Source organism: Staurois parvus, unplaced genomic scaffold, assembly GCF_062004578.1.
Source record: "Staurois parvus isolate SC_StPar_1 unplaced genomic scaffold, SC_StPar_1.0 ptg000937l, whole genome shotgun sequence".
In the NCBI taxonomy this organism is placed as follows: Eukaryota; Metazoa; Chordata; class Amphibia; order Anura; family Ranidae; genus Staurois; species Staurois parvus.
This window is the reverse complement of record NW_028318733.1, coordinates 1,443,601-1,465,059: the sequence shown is the minus strand read 5'-3', so window position 1 is coordinate 1,465,059 and position 21,459 is coordinate 1,443,601. Positions and strand designations below refer to the sequence as shown.

General features: G+C 44.5%; 1 protein-coding gene across 6 annotated transcripts in view; it reads right to left on the bottom strand.

Moving 5' to 3' along the window:
• Positions 1–17,775, bottom strand: part of LOC149441903 (plasma protease C1 inhibitor-like) — a 565,702-nt gene extending 547,927 nt beyond the window's left edge. For 2 of the 6 annotated variants that reach the window (XM_089656783.1, XM_089656782.1), the window contains exon 1: positions 17,565–17,775. In XM_089656783.1, the coding sequence (XP_089512909.1) occupies positions 17,565–17,669 (105 nt within the window). In that variant the 5' untranslated portion in view covers positions 17,670–17,775. The remainder of the gene's footprint in view (positions 1–17,564) is intronic. The other 4 variants (XM_089656784.1, XM_089656780.1, XM_089656785.1 and 1 more) reach the window with 3 other exon arrangements.
• Between the last annotated feature and the right edge of the window lie 3,684 nt (positions 17,776–21,459).

Sequence of the window (21,459 nt, the reverse complement as noted above, 5' to 3'; positions counted from 1 at the left end):
GACCGTGCAATTGTCATTCAAAGTGTGAGCACGCTGAAACCTGAAAAATGGCCTGGGCAGGAAGGGGGTAAAAGTGCCCTGTATGGAAGTGGTTAATAATACACTGTTGGAGGTACAGTTCCTCAAGCCGACCATAGAGAGATCAAAATTTGGCCGGTTTAAAGGGAACTAGCTGAATTTTGATCCATCTATGGGCAGGCAGGCCGTACTAAAGTTATCTATCGACCTCATTACAACTAGCCTGTGGGTTTTTTTTATACGATTACTGCTGCTGGCTATAGTAATCATTGTACTCTGGCAGCAGGGAAGCCTCCTGCTGTCAGAACAGAATCTCGCAGCTCAATTCCCCCATCAACACATTCAGTGTTGATTTGGGAATTGAAAATGTCCTTTCCTTCAACCCATGGTTGAAAGAAATAAAATGGCTTATTGTACTGTATGGCCAGTTACAAGGGTAAATACGTTTAAATGCAAAATTGTCTTTTATTATTTTGCACAAATTTAACAGAGCATGAGAAATAAAAAGAACAATAAATAATTAAGGGAGCATTAAGATCGGCTGAAATCATGACCCCCAGGATGCCCAAAATTGAGTCGTTAGCTTGTATGGCTCTTGCAAGATGTTCCATTATTAAAACAAAGAGAAGAGGCAGGAGGGGACATCCTTGTCTGGTCTCATTTGATATGGTGAAGGGTGAAGAAACCATACCATTGACCAGGACAGACGCCAAAGGAAGAGAGTAGAGGGACATAATCTGAGCGAGGAACCACAAACCCAAACCAATCTGTTCAAAGGTAAGACGGAGAAAGCACCAGTCAACGCGATCGAACGCCTTCTCGGCGTCAAATGAGAGTAGGCAAGCCTTTAAGCTGTGTTGCTTGATATAAGAGATAAGATGGATTGTTTCCACGGTTGCAGACTGAAGCCTAGAGCAGAGCTCCGTTTGGAGGGCAAGAAAGTTCCCAGGGGACAGAATCGTGTCGGGTTTAGTGGTTTCTTCTGGATCCTCAAACATTCGAGAGAGGGCGTCCGGTTTGGTGTTCTTGGACCCGGGCCTATACGTGGTGTGGAACACGAATCGGGAAAAGAAAAGTGCCCATCTAGCGTGGCGTGGTCTCAGGCATTTATCTGTCCTCAAGTATTCCAAATTCTTGTGGTCTGTAAAGATTAGTATTGGATGTGTGGCCCCCTCCAGCAGATACCTCCATTCCTCTAGTGCCGTTTTAATGGCCAAGAGTTCCCGGTCACCAGTATCGTAATTTCTTTCACGGATGTAAGTTTCCTAGAAAAGAATGCCACTGGGTGCATGAGCTCCTTGGTCCCTTTCCTCTGGGACAGGATGGCCCCTACCGCGTTCTCAGACGCATCGACCTCCAGGATGTAGGGAAGCAAGGAATCAAGATGATTCAGAATGGGGGCTGTATTGAACAGTTTCTTCAGGGTCTCGAATGCGGACTGTGCCTCGGGCGTCCACTGAAAACGTACCCCTTGTTTGGTAAGCTGGGTGATGGGGGACAGAAGGCCTGAGAAGTTCCTGATAAATTTCCGATAGAAATTTGCAAACCCAATGAAGCGTTGTACGCCCTTTTTGTCCGTGGGCACCGGCCATTCAAGAATGGCCGAAACTTTTTGAGGATCCATCGCAACCCCCGTGGTGGAGATAATCAGCCCCAGAAATGCAATACTGTGCTGCTCAAAACTGCATTTGTCCGCCTTAGCGTACAACCCATGTTGGCGTAGACGCACACTTCTAACATGACCCCTATGGGACTCCAGGGAAGGCGAGAAAATTTAGAATATCGTCTAAGTAGACGACAACAAAAATGTCCAGGTAGTCCCTAAACACGTCATTGATGAAGTGCTGGAACGTGGCTGGGGCGTTACAAAGTCCGAAGGCCATAACGAGGTACTCGAAGTGCCCAAATCGAGTACACAACGCGGTCTTCCACTCATCCCCCTCTCTTATGCGGATCAGGTTATACGCGCCCCTCAAGTCTAACTTAGTAAACAGTACCGCTGACTTTAACCTCTGAAAAAGCTCTGGGACCAAAGGGAGGGGATAGTGGTTCTTAACCGTAATTTTATTTAAGTCCCGGTAGTCTATGCATGGTCTTAAGGACTTGTCTTTCTTCTTCACGAAAAAGATTCCAGCACCGGCTGGCGAAGTGGAGGGCCAAATGAATCCCTTCTGTAGGTTTTCATCTATGTACTCCTTGAGTACCCCCAGTTCCCGTTCCGACAAAGGGAATATCCGTCCAAACGGGATCTCAGATCCGGGCAAAGGTCAATGGGGCAGTCATAGGTCCGGTGGGGAGGAAGAATGTCTGCCCCCCGCTTACTAAAGACATCTAAGAAGTCATGATAGGCCGGGGGAATAATTTGGACTAACTCGGTGTCTCCGTCTAAACATAGAAGGGGCTGGGGAGCCGAGGAAGTCGGGGAGTGACAGTGTTCCTGGCAGTAAGGTGACCAGAACTGGATGGTCCCGGTTTTCCAATCAATCAATCTGGGGGTTGTGGGCCTGCAGCCACGTAAGTCCCAGAATGATTGGAAATAATGGGGACGCAATGGCGTCCAGTTGGAGAAACTCCTGATGATGATTGGTCACTGTGGTGCAAATAGGCGGGGTTTGCCAGTCTACTATCCCTGACATAATGCGTGACCCATCGGCTAAGAAGATATTTAACCTTGATTCTCTGGTCTGGAGGGGGATTCTCTGTTGTGTGGCAAAATCCAAATCAATAAAACTACATGCCCCAGAGTCAACAATTGCTGTTGCTGACACGGTTCCTCCTGGGAGCTGCAAGGAAACAGGCAATGTTAAGTAACTTAAATGACTAGCATGTGAAGCAGATACAGAGGAAAAAACAGTGTGGCACTTACTCATTTTCGCTGGGCAAGAACGTACCATGTGACTGGCTTCCCCGCAATAGAGATACAGGTTATTCACCCGTCGTCTCTGGCGTTCTTCCGCTGACAGAGATGGTCATGTCATACCGAGCTGCATGGGTTCAGGGGTGTCATCATGTTCCATGCTCCGGGGTCCCTGCAGGGTCCAGGTGGGGGTTGAAGAGGAGCACGAGGAAGTACCCATGCAGGCCTCTGACCCTGGTTGGACCTTTCTGCCCTGCGCTCACGTAGTCTGCGGTCAATTTGAATGGACAGGGTGATGAGGTTCTCCAATGAATCAGGAAGGCCCACCCTGGCCAACTCATCTTTAAGGGACTCAGATAGACCCATCCGAAATTGGTGACGTAAAGCAGCATCATTCCATTGGGTGTCCCCCATCCAGCAGCTGAACTCAGCGGCGTATTCCTCCGCTGCCCGGCGGCCCTGCCTGAGTGCGTACAATGCGGTTTCTGCGGAGGCAGTGCAATGCGGGTCGTCATATAAGACTGCCATCGCATTGAAAAACCCTGTTACTGTTTCCAGCCGGGGGTCCTGGGTTTCCATTAGCCCTGGGGTTCATCCTGGAGCAGCGAGACGATGAACCCCACCTTCACGGACTCGGATGAAAATGTCCGCGGCTGTAACCTGAAGTACAGCAGACATGCGTTATGGAAGGCCCTGAATTTTGCCCGATTCCCATTAAAGTGTTCCGGCAAAGGCACACGGGGTTCCGGAGGGGGCAGAGAGACCGCTGCCCTGGAAGGAGGTCCTGAAGGTTCTTCTGTTGTGGCAGGAGGGACTGGATTCTGGACCGCGGTGGCTGGTGCGGCCAGCGTCTCTACACGTCCCTCAAGGTGCATGTACCCTTCTTGTAATACCTTGACGGCTTGAGATAGACACGACAGGTGCTGACAGATTTCCTCCAGCGGAGTCAATCCTCTTGCAGGCTCTGTCATGGCCGTATGGTTCTGTTATGAACCACCTGGTGTACTCTAGCAGTCCCCAGGACAGGATTCCCCAGGGCGCGGAGTCTAAGCCCCAGTCCGCTTGTTCATCAGAGCCCCTGATGTTGGGGATGGGCTTGGAGCGGACAGGCAAGCGTAGTACAAGGCAGCAGGCAGAAGAATAGTCAGGTCACTCGCCGGGGTCAGTACCAGTAGTTCAGATCAGGTAGGGATATCCAAAAAGAGAGGTCAAACTTAGCCAGGGGTCAGAGCAGGAGAAGTCAGCAGAGGTCAGGTCCAGGCAGGTCAGCAACAAATCTCAAACAACGGGAACACAGGAACACAGGAACCAGATCAGACCATATGGCAACTTGTGTCTGTGTAGGGCTGGTTTAAGTAGCCCACCCTGCACCTGAGAGGCGCAGCCTAGGTCCTAGTGCCTGCCCAGCACTGTCATAGGCGACGGGTGTGCCTGGGTCCTAGTGCCCTGATGCCTGCATGTCTTGACAGACACCTATGCATGTGCAGACCCATGCGTCGCGATGGTCCCTGACAATAACATTAAAAGCTTGGGCCAGAAGCGAGGCCAATTGGGCGGTGAATGTTTTGTAAAATCGCTGGGTGAATCCTTCCGGACCCGGGCACTTACCAGTTTTCAGGGCAATTATGCCCCAAGAACTTCTATAATCGAGAAGGGCACCTCCTAGATCCAATGCATCTTGGGCATCTAGAACAGGTAACGCCGTCTCCGCAATATATTGGGACATAGCCATCAGGGAGGAGCATCAGGACTCGCCGAGGAGAGATAATAAAGTTGAGAATACTAACGCTCAAATGCAGAACAGATTCCCTTATTGTGGTAGAGTTTAGTATTGTCAGGCACCTTGATGTGTTGGATCGGACGATGGGACGGATGAGGGTGAAGTACACTTGCCAGGTGTTGGCCACATTTGTTAGCTAAGGAGTAATAAGTGTTGCGTGCATTGTCTCGTGCAACAAGGGAGGAAGAATCTAAAAGTTGGATTTAGTCTCTACGAGCCTTGGATAGGTCCACCACGAGCACCGGGTTCAACGTAAGTTTGTGGGCCGATTCTAGATGTGCAATGAGCGAAAATAATCGACGCATCTCCATTGTACAAGCTTTTTTTAAGTGAGAGCCATGTTTAATAAGAACCCCTCTAAGAACACATTTGAGAGCCTCCCATTGAGTGAGAGGGCCGGTAGTGTCCAATGTGTGGTCCAGAATAAAGTCCTGGATAGTCTTCACAACCTCCTTGATACATAGAAAATCTTTAAGTAGGGTATCGTTCAAGCGCCATGAAAAGCGACGCAAAGATGATGGTCCTGAATCATAATATGGATTGGGGCGTGGTCTGACCATAAGAAATGACCGAGAGAGGATGAAGTCGGACAATCTAGAAAAGACTGTGAAACTAAGAAATAGGGGGCGTGGTCTGCAGGGATCCAAGATGGCCACGTGACACAGGAGCTCCTGCCAGCCAGAGACTTTGCATCAATATTAGCAGAGGAGCGGGTGAGACAGAGCCATTACATGATGGGGAAAACGGACCGGAAGGTCTCCAGCTCCCGTTCCCGCTTCCCACGGGCACATAACCCCCAGCAGTCCAGACATATTCAGGAGCTGTTCAGCTCCCAGCAGAGGGACAGGCCACATGCAGCATCCCCCTCTCCCTTCCCTCCTCCCTCCACTACAGCAACATGTGCTCAGGGTGTACAGAGCACAGACACTGGGGATGGTATGGAATCTGTCCCACAGCATGATCTCTCTTCAGACACTCATACACTTTCTTTAAGAGATCTGCAGGCAGTTGCAGCTGACATTAAAGCTAATTTTACCACAGCCCTCAGTGACCTAAGAGAAGACCTTAATTTGTTAAGTACAAGAATAGAGGAGGTGGCATTCACAAGCAGATCTAATGCTGATGCCATAGTGGAGATACAGCAGTTGTCAGTATCGCACACATCTCATATTCGTGATTTTTATAGACAGATTGAAGATCTGGATAATAGAGGTCGCAGACGTAATATCAGATTACATGGCTTGCCTGAATCTGTGGAGCCGAGCGACATCCCCAAAACAGTAATTGTGATCTTCAATGATCTTCTGGGCCGTCCAACCTGCTGCACTCATTGATCTGGAACGTGCACACAGAGCGCTTCGCTCCAGAGGCAGAGATTCTGACCCCCCAAGAGATGTGGTGTGTTGCTTGGTCAGCTTTCCAATCAAAGAAGTCATTCTCAGAAGGGCCAGAGAAAGAAGACGCCTTTTATTTCAGGGTAATGAGATACACCTGTTCCAGGACCTCTCCTCCATAACCTTGCAACAAAGGTGAGAACTTCGCCCCCTGCTGGACACACTTCGCTCTCATAACATACCATACAGGTGGCGATTTCCATTTTGTCTCTCCGCTCAAGCTCATGGGCGCACAGCCTACCTGCGAGTTTTTCAGAGGATCTCCCCAGCTTCTGTTCCGCACTGGACATTCCCCTAGTTGAGCTTCCAGATTGGTACAGATCTTTGCGTCTTCCAAATGCTGCTGAATCTGGTCGAATACCAAGTGACACGGATTGGCAAGGCCCCCATCTCTGCCGCCACCGATCGGTCCCTTCCACTCCTCCAAGACTTCCTGCCAGAGGCTCCACCACCAACAACAGCCTGACAGCCTCTCCTGTACATCGCAGACCCCGCCATGATGCCTAAAGGCCTTTCTTCGATCTTTTCCCTGACTTTCTCTCATCAGCAATACTTATCAGATTATGATCTTACCGGATCCCTCCCATCCGACTCCAGGACCATGCCGGTAGCACCTCAGGTCCTATTTGACCCTTAACTGGACACCTTCACCCTTTCATTTTCTGCTCTCTAACCCATCCGTCCTGGTCCAGGTCTTTTGATGCCCCTGCAGATGTTGCCAAATTCCCCTCATCGATCATGAAGACCTTTTCCCTCTCCGTCTCAGCTTCTCCAATGGACCGCCAGTCCTGATGTACCTCCGCAGGCACCCTCCATGTCACCGGCCTTTTTATTGCTGCATTTTCACTATCTCTGATGGAAGCCTGGGGGATGGTTCTACAGTTTTTCTCTAGCCCTGTTTGTAATGTATATGCTGATTTGTCCTCTGCATAGAGTCTCTGGAGAGTATGGATCTCTAGACCCTCTATGTCCGGCCCCTGTTTGATTGTATGGCCTCCCAGGGGTCTTTTGATGATCTTGCAGTGGTCAGAGGTGAATTCCATGCCCTCCATTACATATTGTCTGTATTTCCCTGACCATGATCCCTACTGTTCTTCATTAGAGTTTACTGTGAGAGGCTTCATACTCCAGCTCGCCTTTATACTTTTTCCAGGAGTGGTGTGGGATGGCGGGGGGCAGACTGGGTTGGGGGGAGGAGGGGATCTGGGACCCGGGCTGTCATTTACATACTATTGTTATGTTACATATCTGTTTGAAATCAAGTATCACCTCGTTTCACTCTCCAGGTGTTGTTCCCTGCGGGGTCCGGCAACCTCCTTCACCTCATGTCATAACACCCATCTAAACCACATTTACTGCTTACAGGTTTTGAAACCATCATTCAGAGTTTCTGCTGAGCTCCCCCCCAGTCCCGTCCTCTCCCCTTGCCTAGCTACTGCTATTTTTTCTTTTTAGACATGAAGTGCTACTTGATTTTTAGAATATCATGGAGTCCTGCGGGAGCGGGGTGGGAGATGAATGGTTTGAGTTTTTGAGAGGGAGCCGGGAAGAGAAGAGTTAGGACAGATGAGAGATACCTTAGGGTTCCAAAAAGAAATGGTGCACTATGTCTCATTTTTCCCAATTGTTTTCTTTGATGGTTGCCTTTTTTTGTTAATGGTTGCCCTGTTGTTTCTTTGATGTTGCAATGTTTTTCCCTAAACAGATTATAATACGATTTGCTTTTCATCTTAATCATATGCAGGTTTTCCACTTGGCTTTCACTGATGTTTTATTTTCAGCATGGACTCGCACACTGGCCCTACCACGGCACACCTACGATACCACAACTCTGCCCATAACTTTAGGATCATGCTACGACTCCATTCCACTTAGATGTGCATTTTCTCATTCCTCTACATACAATGCTTCCACCACTATATGCCCTAATGATATATATTCGGTCTCCTTGCCCTCATGACATTTATTACATTTTCCTTCTGATATCTCTAAGCTTGTTGCTGCGTCTTATGTCACCCATGTTGTCAGACGATGGCGGTTGTGCCCCCATCTATATCTTCATTCAAACAAATTGTGCTCACCCTCCCTCCCCGATTCTTGCATTTTTTAAGGTCCATGGCCCGGCGGACTCTTTCATTTTGGATCTAAGTCAACCACGTTTCCCACACAGCGAGCTTTGAGAGCTCTCGCTGAACTTTTTCCGGCCGTCTTTACTCCCTTGTCCACTACTTCTCATCTCCTTTCATTCCTTGTTCCTTTTTCTGCTATTTCCCTCCTACCCCTTCTTCTTTATTGTTCTTCTTTCCTCCTTCCCGTATCTTGGTGGGTCAGCTGGTCTACCCCCACTGCCGGTTATCTCTCTCTCTCTCTTTTCTCCCCTCTTCCTTTTCATTTCTTTTATTTTCCTTCCCCTCTCCCCCTCTTCTTCTCCCCCTCCCCCCACCCACCCCATTTTTTTTTCTTTCCTCTCTTCTCTCTCTGCCCCATACCTCCTTTCCCATCCCTTTAGGTTCCCTTCTCTCAACTCCCTGTCAGGACATCTTTCACTGAAAGTTCTGTCTATTACTGTGAAGGGTCTGAATACCCCTGATAAGCGCTCTCTCCTGCTTTCACACCTTTTAAACAGAGAGCGGACATTGTCTTTCTTCAGGAATTGCACTTCCGTCACGATGCCATACCCAAGCTTACTAACTCCAATTTTCTGACAGTTTATCATGCTCCTAACCCTCATGCTAAATCTAAAGGCGTTTCCATTTTGATTACAAAGCACCTCCCTCTGGTTATCTCGGAGTCACTTCCGGATCCAGATGGTAGATTCCTGTTTCAAAAAGGTAATTTTGCCAATAGGCCCATCACATTAGCAAATCTTTACGCACCCACCACTAGACAGGTATCCTTTTTCCGCTCCATTACCTCTTCACTCTCCTCCTTTCAGACGGGTATCCTAATCTTGGGAGGTGATCTTAACGTTCCCCTATGCCCTTTATTGGACTCTTCCTCGGGAAGCTCTTTCTTGCCATATAAATCCATTAGACAGATTCACACTCAACTTCAAGATCTGCAACTTCACGACTCTTGGCGAGTCCTCCACCCGAATGTCAAAGACTATACATTTTTCTCCCCTCCACACAACAAATATTCCAGTATTGATTACCTCCTTATCACACAAGCTGACCTCTCTTTCCTCCATGATTCTTCCACCAATGATCCGATGATCCTCTCTGATCATCACCCTATGACTATGACATTACGATTTCCAGAGGAATGTTCCCGTTCTAAGATATGGCGTTTGGATGCCTCTCTTCTTTCTGACTTGGCCAGTGAAGCAATTAATGGACTACTTTTCGAACAATAAAACTCCAGATACCTCTTCGTTAAATCAATGGGAGGCACATAAATGCGTCATTCGAGGAGTCCTAATAGCTATGGCCACAAAATGTAAAAAAGAGAGACAGACTCGCTTACAACAACTCTTCCTGGAAAAGGCGCACAAACATATGAGGCCACCTCAACTTTATCTGATCTTCCGGACACCCGCACACAGCTCTTAAACGAACTAGGCAAAGCAGCTAAGTGCAGATTCATTTTGTCGCAAAAACCTTTTTATGAGTTTGCTAACAAAAGCGGGAGATTCTTAGCCAGATCCCTCCAGACAAAAAAGTCGAGTTTAACAGTTCACAAGATTAGGGGCCCGGATGGCTCTTTGGCCACCTCAAATCACTTCGAGCAATAATACAAAACATTATAGAATCTCCCTCCAGAACATTGCCCTTCTGAGGCCAATAAGCCTAGAGACACCTTAATCTCTGACTTTCTTCGCCTCTATAGTCCTTCCACTGTACCTGATGATACTGTTCAGGATATGGAACATCATATCACGGCGGAGGAACTCTCCCGAGCCAGCCAGCAAATGAAACTTGGTAAAAGCCTGGGCCCTGATAGTCTTTCTGTGGCATAGTACAAGGAGTTTCTAGATATTTTGAGTGGATCCTTCCTCTCGGCCTTCAACACTTTCTCTTCACCCTCCACGCAACATCATCGCCTCCTGGAAGCTCATATCACAGTCATCCTCAAGGTAAAGATGTCACTTTGGTTACCAATTATAGACCCATCTCTCTTTTGAACGTAGACATCAAAATCTACGCAAAGATCCTAGCCAACCATCTCCTTCCCTTGTTACCCTCCCTGATTGACCTTGATCAAGTCGGCTTCATCCCGGGAAGGGAAGCAAGGGATAACACCATCAAGGCTCTTAACCTTCTCCACCGACTTCATGATTCTTGCAGTCCAGGATTTATTCTTTCCCTAGATGCCGAGCAGGCTTTTGATAGGGTGTCCTGGGAATACTTAAAGGCATCCCTACAGGTGATTGGTTTAGGGACACCATGCTCAATTTCATTATGGCACTGTATTATGGTCCAATGGCTCAGGTCCGTGTGAATGGGCATCTATCTCATCCATTCTCTCTTGGGAATGGTACGCGCCAAGGTTTCCCCCTATCCCCGCTTCTTTTTGTGATATCACTAGAACCATTGTTACGCAAACTCCGCTTAAACCCAGATATCAGGGGTATTTCCATGGCGAACAAGGAATACAAACTTGCTGCCTACGCAGATGACATTCTTTTGTTTTTGACGGAGCCCCGGATCACCTTGCCCAACCTACTTAAGGATTTTTCCTTTTTTCACTATATCTCAAACCTCAAAATTAATCATTCCAAATCCTTTGCCTTAAGCATTACTCTTCCTCCAGACTTGGTTTCCTTTTGTCAGTCACAGTTCCCGTTTCAATGGGAAAGGGACTCCCTTACCTATCTGGGAATACAGCTTATGAGTAACCTCTCTGATATTTATGTCAAAAACTTTCTTCCAACTCTTGGTGCCATCCGAGCAGACCTAACTAGGTGGCATCGCCCATGCTTCTCCTGGTTTGGTAGGGCTGCTATAATAAAAATGAATATCCTCCCATGCCTCAATCTATTTCAAACCTTACCTATCCATTTACCACACGCCTTTTTTCTTTCATGCAGAAGAATGTGCTCTCTTTTTCTCTGGAATCATAAACAGCCACGTATTTCCTTCTCCCAACTTGTGCTCCCCAAATCCAAAGGGGGGATTGGACTACCTGACCTGCAACTTTACCATCGGGCCTGCCATCTTACTAGGATAATCGATTGGAATATTCACTTTACCACCAAAGCGTGGGTCCAGCTGGAACACTCTTGTTCCACTTCCCCCTTGGCATCAATCCCGTGGCTTCTGATCAAACACATTCCTCAAGACCTCCTCCTACATCCAATAATCGGTCCTTACCTTAAAACCTTTCGCTTAGCATGTAAATCGGCCTCCATGTCGGATGCCCCAACCCACTAACTTCTCTTCGCCTCAATCCAGACTTCCCTCCCGGTATGCAAAAGTCCTTTCCATCAGCACATTGGCCACACAGTCAAGTTTTGGCGAACCATTTTTTTCACAAAAGTCAGCTGAAGTCTTGTTCTTCCCTGGCAAGTACTATGGGTGATCTCACCTTTCCCTTTTGGGCCTTTCTTCAAATCAGACATTTTTTTTCTCTCTCCTGCATATCTCCATAAATAGGTTTGCCCTCTCACCTCCTTTGAGTCACTCTGTTCGAAGGCTGAACCACGGAGGCATTTAGTATCATTTACCTATCTGCTTCTTCTTGGTGACAGAACCTCTGATTCACTTCCCGCCTGCAAAGCTTGGAAATCAGACTTAAACATTGACTTTTCTTCCTCTGATTGGGACCAAATCTTTACCTTTTCTCATAAGTGCTCCTTGAAGGTTTCGGCACAAGAAAACGGATACAAGTTGGCGACATGTTGGTACAATACACCTTCTAGAATCCATCATTTTAATCCATCCAGACCCAGTATTTGTTGGAGATGTGGGGCTCCTGTTGGATCTCTTCTTCATATCTGGTGGAACTGCCCTATGGTTCAGCCCTTTTGGCAGGAGGTACATCGGATTACTTCTTCGGTGTCTACTCTTGATATTGAGTTCTCTCCGGCCCAACTCCTCCTCCACCACACTCCGTCTATATTTCAAATCTCTTGCTATGCATATGCTTAATGCGGCTAAACTCTGCTTACCGGATCACTGGGGGTCTGTTGACCCCCCGAAAGTGCGAGATTGGTTCATACGCTTGAACAGAATTGCTGAAATGGAAGAGCTAATTGCTTCTTCTCTGGATAACCCTACCAAATTTTCTCATACGTGGTCCTGTGGGATTCACTTCTGAACGACCCCTGAATATCGTTCTTTCATGGGCCTTGCTGATTGATTCTGAACCTCTCTGATACCCCGTAGTGTTTCTGGCGATATAAATTGGCTCTCTGTTTTTTCAAGGTTGTGATTGAGGTCCTTTGTCTCAATGTCCTGCACTGCTTGGAGCAAGCTACGCTTGGCACCCTGATACACCTGCAACTGTCCCCAGCTCGCTTCTCTGCCAGGGTTGCGCGTATATCTCATGTCCTGGGAGTCTTGAGTAAAGGTGACTTACCTACCCTCCTACTCTTCCACACCTCCTCCCCGTCCGACCCTTCCCAACCCCCCCCCCCTTTTTTTTTTCTTTTTCTTCTTCTCCTCTCTTCCCTTCTTTTTCATGCTTATTCTTAAATTCTTAATCCCCATTTCCCTGCCTTCTTACTCAGAGTTTAGCTTTCATTCTCCTCTTTCTATTTTGGTACACTTCTCTACTCATCTGCAATCCAGCTGCGCATATGTTTTACTTTTACATATCTCCTTTCCCGAACCCTTTACCCACCTGTAGTCGGTTACCTCAGCTTCATCAAAAGTACAAGGCCATATCCTACAAGCCCTTGCACCCCCCCTCCACACCTACTGTATACATTTCCAACGCATACCTCACTGGCCCTGCTCTTTGCTGCTGCTCGGTAACTGAGGTTACATATTATCGACCCTGCCAGTGCTGTGATTCCAATATGCTGAATAAGGGCTTGAGACCAGATATGCCTTTAATGTTCCTGTGCTCGCATGTTCTCATTTTTCCCCTGTTTTCTTTTCCCTGGGATGACTTACGTCTGATTCTTTGTCTATGTATTGCTATGTATCTTTTTGTTTGCTGTATGTGTATTACCTCCTATTGTATTTCCGACTGATACCTTGTATTACCTGTACTTATTGTATGCTCTGAGTGTAATAATAAACTTTATGGAAAAAACAAAAAAACAAATAGTCTATACGACTATATAACGCATGAGCTGCGGAATAATAACTGTAGTCTCGCTCCGAAGGATGTTGGATGCGCCAAACGTCCACTAAATGTAAGTCATGCAAGCACGACTTAATTTGAGATAAGACTGATAAAGAGAGAGAAGATTTACCCATGGAAGTGTCCAAGTCTGGAGAGAGAGCTACGTTAAAGTCCCCTCTGAAAATGAAACAGGGACCCGCCAAAGCAGACAGCCTAAAGAGGACCTCCGCAAGAAATGCAGCCTGGTCTTGATTGGGAGCGTAAACGTTCGCCACTGTAAAAACAAAATCTTGGTATTTCAATGTAAGGAAGAGGTAGCGACCAGTTGGATCAACTAGGGAGTCCAAGACCTCCGGACCGAAGGTATGATGAAAGACCACCGACCCCCCACCCCATCCCTAGACCTAGCCTGCGGATTAGTACTATGATACCACTGATCATAGTGACAATTGTGGAGGACTGGGATACCATCAGAGCAAAAATGAGTCTCCTGGAGGAGCAAGATCTGCGATCCATGTTTATGGAGATGGTAGAGCATCTGGCTCCGCTTCTCCGGAGTGTTAAAGCCCCTACAATTAATAGAGGAATATTTAATCGAAGTCATATTTGTCTGTGGGATAGCAAATAGGAAACAAGTGTGTCACCAATAGAGCTCCGCCGAGCCACCCCCTGAGGAGAGAAAAAAAAAAAAAACAATAGGAGGGAAGAAAAGAAGGGGATTAAATAAAGAACTAGCGAGAAAAAGGAAAAAAAGCCAAGAAAGGAAGAGCAGAAAAAAGAGAGAAGTGAGAAGGAGAAACTACTAGATAGGCGAGCTGTCAAAATAACAGTGTGATACTGCGCAGTACACCAAAGACCTAGGTGGGAAACGTCAGAGGCGATGTATCCAATCCCGACCCAGGCCTCCCACAGGCAAATGATAACTTGAGGAAGGTCATCCTCAGATGAGGATGATCCCCCCCTACAAAACATATTCAATAAACCCTCAAACAGGTATGAGAAAATAAGCCCCTGCCCTCGACAAATAAACATAAACATAACCCAGCAATGACTGTGTGTGGATGAAACAAAAAAAAAGGAAGGGCCCGAAGCCCTCCAGACTAGAACCGAAGGCGTTCCCGCCCATCACAGCAAATGGTGGTGGCAGAACCCGGGGATTAGCCACAGGCCATAGTCCCAAAACCCAAAAAACAACAGGCACAAATATAAGGCATAGATCCAACAGGAGTAACAAGAATGTGTAAAAACTGTAGGAAGAGGGAGAAACCTCCCAATTCACGCAGATAGGGGATGATCCCCTCTGGGATCTTTTAGGAGAAGGATCTGGAACATTTCTTCTTCTTGCAATCAGACCGCTGATAGGAAGAAGGAAATGGAAGGCCAGGGGTCAGGAGTTGGAAGGGCCAATCCGGGAGGGACACCTGAGGTAGCTCAAACACACCGATAAATGTAGGCAAGTCCCCAAGGGTGCGGAATTGAGCATATTTACCATTCTGTGAGGCATGAAGTTGAAACAGGAACTGCCACTGGTAGCGGATATGCCTCTCCTGCAACATCTGAGTGAGAGGGCGCAGAGCCCTGCGCATAGCCAGAGTCTGGTGGGAAAGGTCAGGGAGGAGCATCACTAGCACTTCGTTGAATAGGATGGTGTCTTGAGTGCTGCCCACACGCAAAATGGCATCCTTGACCTTAAAGTAGTGGACCCTGCACAGGGTATCACGGCCAAAAGATGGATCAGGTTTCCTGGGGCCCATCGTGCGATGTACACGGTCCAACTCAATATAGGTGCAGTAATGCACACTACTTGCGTTTGGATCTGTGCACCTGCTCTTGTCTGCATGTCTGGTTTTGAAAACCAGCAACATGCAGATGTGTCCGTGCAGCTGATGCGCCTTCATCTACTTCTGTAGGCTGCTGAAATACAACCTGGGTGGATGCAGGACCAAATACAAAATCTGAATGCAGGATGGGTCTCGACACCCACCCGAACAAAGCTAAAGTTGGAACAATAATATTGGGTGATCTGGATGCCTTTTTTGTTTGCTGTGCAAGCATCAAATGCTCACACATGCAAATGAAAGGTCAAATCTTTAGTGATTGCATACCTGTCAAAATAGTGATGGTTATGTTAATATCTTCTCTCATCAACCCAACTTGTTATTTTAAGTTGCGCTTCACAATTTAGCATCAAAAGGGAACACAGCTCTTCTAAAGTAAAACACATACATTTACTTTGAGCTTTACTACATACATAATGAGCTTTACTACATACTTAAAAGCTACACTAATGTGATCATGTTTTGTGCCACATTTATGAGGGTGCACAAATTACATTACTGTTGTATTGGGAATTTGTTTTCTAATTTTTTTTTACTATTTACTCTAAATAAATACTAAGAATATATGTATCCAAATTTGCTACTAAATTAAAGCCCTACTGTCCTGAAAAAAAATTACATGTTATACTTTAGGGTAGACTACAACCTAAAAGATAAAATTCAGTGTGTTGCCAAAAAAACAACATGGCAGTTTTCAGCCATTTACAGAATATGCTTTCGTTACTAGGCCTTGACATGTTCCCACCAGGTGACTAAGGCATAATAATATGGTATCCTTGTGTACAGGAGAACTATCTGAACATATTTTTGGATGGTTTTTACTATACCATCACTGTGTTTGCGGAACCATCACTGAATTTACACTTTTGTTGAAAATGTTATACTTAAATATTTTCAAATTTTTGCTGCCAAGTGCATTCTCAAAAATTGAGAATTCAAAGTCCAAGTTATACCCTTTGCCAAACACCCTGAGGGATCTACTTTTCTAAATAGTCATTTTGGGATAGTTTTAGGATCCTGCCACTCCTGAACCACTGTTAATGTAATATGGTGTCAAAAAATGGACATGCAAGTTTTCAGCCATTGAGAGCCAGAATGCACTCCCTTGGTTCTGGGCCTTGCCATGTTCCCACCATGTGACTAAGACATACTTATGTGGTTTCTTTTTGTACGGGAGAGGTAGCTGAATAAATTGTTGGATGCAGTTTTTACTATGTCATCTCTGTATTTGAAAAACCCGGAACCGAATTTACTCTTTTATTGGAAAGTCTGCATTTATTTTTTTCCTAATGTTGCTGCCAAGTGCATTCTGAGAAATTGAAGTTCAAAGTCCAAATTATAACTGTCGCCAAAAACCTTGAGGGGCCTAGTTTTCCAAACAGAGTCATTTTGGTGTAGTTTTGTGGTCCTGCCACTCCTGAGCTACTGTAAATGCTATTTGGTGCTAAAAACTGGACATGTCAGTTATCAGCGATTGAGAGCCAAAATATGCTCTCTTGTTCCTGAGTCCTGCCATGTTCCCACCCTGTGAGAACACATACTTATGTTGTGTTCTCATGTATAGGAGTAGTAGTATAATGTATTTTATAGCATCCTTACCTACTCATATACATAGGAAACTGAAAAAAACAACTAAAAACAACAACTTTTTATTTTATTTTTTGCTTTAATTTCAAGTAACCCTAATAAAAAAAAATAATTACAAATGTTCAAAACATACCCAGTCTAACACTTCAGACTGCTGTTTGAAATGTTGCAATTTGTGCGGTATTTCAATATATTTTCCAAGATAGAGCCTATGTTGTCATGTCATAGTATCAGATATCATAAATTAAATGTAATACATACACCATTATTTCTACACCATATATTTTCCACATAACTGTAAAAAACAACTTATTTGGTATTGTTTAAATCCAGAAAAGTAAAAAAAAAAATTATTTCAGAAAACACGATTCCTCGGCTTTTAAACATTCTGTTGTCAAAATCATCAGAAAATCAATTTTTTTCATAATTGTCACCATTTTTTCTGTCATTTCTCTCAATGAAATCATTTAAAGTATGGTATAAAAAAATTACTATCCCCCCCCAAAAATGATCCCAAGATTGGCTATGTTGACTGCAAAACAAAGCAGCAATTGTTAGACCATCTGTCCAATTATGTCTAAAACCTGAAAAAAAGCCCTGAATGTCAAAGGGGTTTACATAGGTCAAACATGCTGGGACTCAAATGGTCAAAATCCCTTCAATGTACATTGATCACCAAGAGGACTTTTTTTTTTTTTACTCATTATTCTATAGGAGAATATGTAGGTAAAGCATACAAATGTTAAAAGAAGAAATACATATAATTACAGTACTTATTTGTGCTTTAAAATCAAACAGTTTTGAAAAGTAGACTTATATTTAAAGTATACCGTTGTCTTTAAGTGTAGTTTTCTTACCTTTCCTGCACGATCTGCATTGTTCCTTAGGTTGGAAGCAAATATGTCATGTGAATTTATTGTACATATTGTAATTCCAAGAAGAAAAACAATACCAAGAAGCATCTTCACTGTAGGGATTCAAAAAAAGAAAAAACAAAAACTTAAGGACGAAAAAATATCCTCAGTCAGGAAATCTACTGAAAATTGTCTGACAATGTGTCCCTATCTCTCTTATGTATACATAGTGTGCATATCAAGCAGTGTCAGGGACAAAGATAGGTTTGCAAGATTTTATTGGTCAGTACAAAGAGATAAACAGTTACATATTCTCCCAAATTCCTGTAAATCAGACGACTATTTCATAGTTCCTCCCCTAGGCACAAAAAATATTGACACTGGAAATTTCCATACTACAATCTTTTTTAACTTTTGTTGTCATTAATGCTCAGGATTGATAAAATAAACAATACTGTGTAATTTTTATGAATATTGTCTTTATTCTGTTTAAAAACTGCCTTGAAAAGTTCTTACTTAGACACAATAACTCCTACCACCACCACCATCACATTGTATTATAAGTTGCAGTAGCAGAGGCATGAAAAATAAAAACACTTGTAGCGATACCCCCGAAGGGACTGCTTAAGTTTGTTTAACCACTTGCCCTCCAGAGGATTTACCCCCCTTCCTGACCAGGCCTCTTTTCGGTACTCGGCGCTGCACTAATTCAACTGATAATTGCGCGGTCATGCAATGCTGTACCCAAACAAAATTTACGTCCTTTTTTCACACAAATAGAGCTTTCTTTTGGTGGTATTTGATCACCTGTGCACTTTTTATTTTTCATGCTATAAACAAAAAAAGACCAAAAATTTTGAAGAAAAACGATATTTTTTACTTTCAGCTATAAAAAATATATAGTAAACTCAAAGTTGGTGATAAATTTAGGCCAAAATGTATTCTGCTACATGTTTTTGGTAAAAAAAAATCACAATAAGTGTATATTGATTGCTTTGTGTGAAAGTTATAGCGTCTATAAACTATGGTATAGATACTGCAATTTATGCCACTTTTTTGCTATACAGCGCTGCGCTAGTTTAACGGACAATTGTGCGGTCATGCAATAAGGTACATAAATCAAATTTATGTACTTTTTTTCACACAAATAGAGCTTTCTTTTGGTGGTATTTGATCACCTGTGCACTTTTTATTTTTGGTGCTATAAACAGAAAAATTTTGAAGAATAAAACATTTTTTTTGAAAAAAAACAATATTTTCTCATTTCGGTCATAAAAAATATCCCAAAAAACTAAAATTTAGGCCAAAATTTATTCTGCTACATGTTTTTGGTTTCAAAAATCCCAGTAAGTGTATATTTATTGCTTTGTGTGAAAGTTATAGCATTTACAAACTATGGTATAGATCAGGGGTGGGCAAACTTTTTGACTTGAGGGCCGCAATGGGTTCATATATTGGACCCGGGGGCGGACCAAGAGTAGATGAATGATGTGTATGTGTCATCCATAGTAAGTATAGTAATATTCCCCCATAGTAAGCATAGTAATTAATCCCCCATATAGTAATTCATCCCCCATATAGTAATTAATCCCCCATAGTAATTCATCCCCCATATAATAATTCATCCCCCATATAGTAATTCATCCCCCATAGTAATTCATCCCCCATAGTAATTCATCCCCCATATAGTAATTCATCCCCCATATAGTAATTCATCCCCCATAGTAATTCATCCCCCCTATAGTAATTCATCCCCCATAGTAATTCATCCCCCATATAGTAATTAATCCCCCATATAGTAATTAATCCCCCATATAGTAATTCATTCCCCATAGTAATTAATCCCCCATATAGTAATTCATCCCCCATATAGTAATTCATCCCCCATAGTAATTAATCCCCCATATAGTAATTCATCCCCCATAGTAATTCATCCCCCATATAGTAATTCATCCCCCCTATAGTAATTCATCCCCATAGTAATTCATCCCCCATATAGTAATTCATCCCCCCTATAGTAATTCATTCCCCATATTAATTCACCCCCCATATTAAGTCCCCAAGTCCCCCCTGTGTCAATTCACTTACCTTTGCTCCTTGCGTTCCTCTCGCCGTGTTCCCGCGCCGTTCCGGTGTAGCATGAAAATCTGTCTCCTATGAGGATCTGTCCCCCTCGACGTATCTGCGCATGTGCCAGTTTCAGGCATTAGCAGCCGATCGGCGATCTCCGGAACATGCGCAGATACGTCGAGGGGGACAGATCCTCATAGGAGACAGATTTTCATGCTACACCGGTCTTCAGGGCGGACTGTGAGAGGAGCCTAGCGGGAGCCTAGCTCCGCGGGCCGGATTAAAAGGTCCGCCGGGCCGGATTAAAAGGTCCGCCAGGCCGTATACGGCCCGCGGGCCGTAGTTTGCCCATTGCTGGTATAGATAATGGAATTTACACAGCTTTTACTTTCTGACTGCGCATCACATTTCTTGAGGTGCTAAAATACTAGGATAGTACAAACACCCCCAAATGACCCCTTTTCGGAAAGTAGACACCTTAGGCTATCTGCTGAAAGGCATATTGAGTCCATGGAAGATTTATTTTTTTTCCACAAGTTTCTGGAAAATGACAAACTTTTTTTTTTTGTAAAAGCAATCCTGCAGCTAATTAGCCACTAGGATTGCTTTTACATGAAAGCTGATTGCTGGCTGAAAAAAATTATACCAGGATGATGCCTGCCGCTGTAGGCATCATCCTGGTATAACCATTCAAAGTCCAGTGATGTACCAGTACATCGCTGATCCTTGTTGGTTATATAGGCTATGTTCTTTTTCTTTTTGTATGCAGCCCGTGGGCTGAATGAAAAAAAGAGAAGAAATCTCTGCCAGAAGTGTGTGGTATGCCCACCATTAGAATATACCGCCCTGCATCCACCCACTTCTAATGGTGGGCACACATTAGGTCACACTTTGCCACAAGCGCCAGTTCCAAGATTGAACAAATATCTAAATAGTGGCACGCTTGAATAAAAATTGTCCACGTATAATTGGTACCTCATATGGAAAAAGGATGACACCAAGTCCCAAGCTATCTTGCCACTGCTCCCCATGTAGTCTGGGCATCCAGGGGTCTCCACGTGACTATCTTTTCCCTCATAAAAACTGAAACTTATAAGTATAGCCTGTTTCCCTCTCACAGGTCTTCTACATCTTGACCCCATATCTGGCACGCTTGCTGGGGAGAAATTGTTTGAATGCAAGGCGGCCAGAAAAATTAATCTGGGACTTATCAACGCAGATATTTGCTGGGGAGTATAGACATCTGCACATTTTTGGTTAAAGTGATTCATAAGGGGCTGAATTTTGTGGAGCCGGTCAAATTCAGGGTCACGTCAAGGACGACTTGTTGAGTGTATTGTTGAAATGCATAAAACACATTATACTCACATATCTATGCCTGGCCATGGCAGCAGAAAACACGGGCATATGATGAATCAAGTCTGTGGACCAATACAATTGCAATTCATTTTTTTTAGTAATGCCCATGTTGAGGGTTAGGCCCAAAAATGTAAATTCGAAAACCGTAATGAGTTTCCATGCGACTGGTCTGGCAAGGTTTGAATTTGGGTTGACAGTGATAAATTGTTGTGCATATAAATTGCTTTGATCCACAATCAACGCATACAGATATTCCGTGAAAAACATCTCCGAAAATCAAGGGGAGTAGTTAAATTTGCTATTTCCACCTAAATTCTGGGTTGGGCAGTGAATGGGGGAAGTACGGGTGCTGCAGAATTTGTGGGCTGTCAATTGGGATTTTCAAGCACATCCGGAAGGATACTAGGGGCTCTACAGTCCTGTGTGTGAATTCTTGGTGGTTATGGGACAATACTTGTGCTTGCTACAA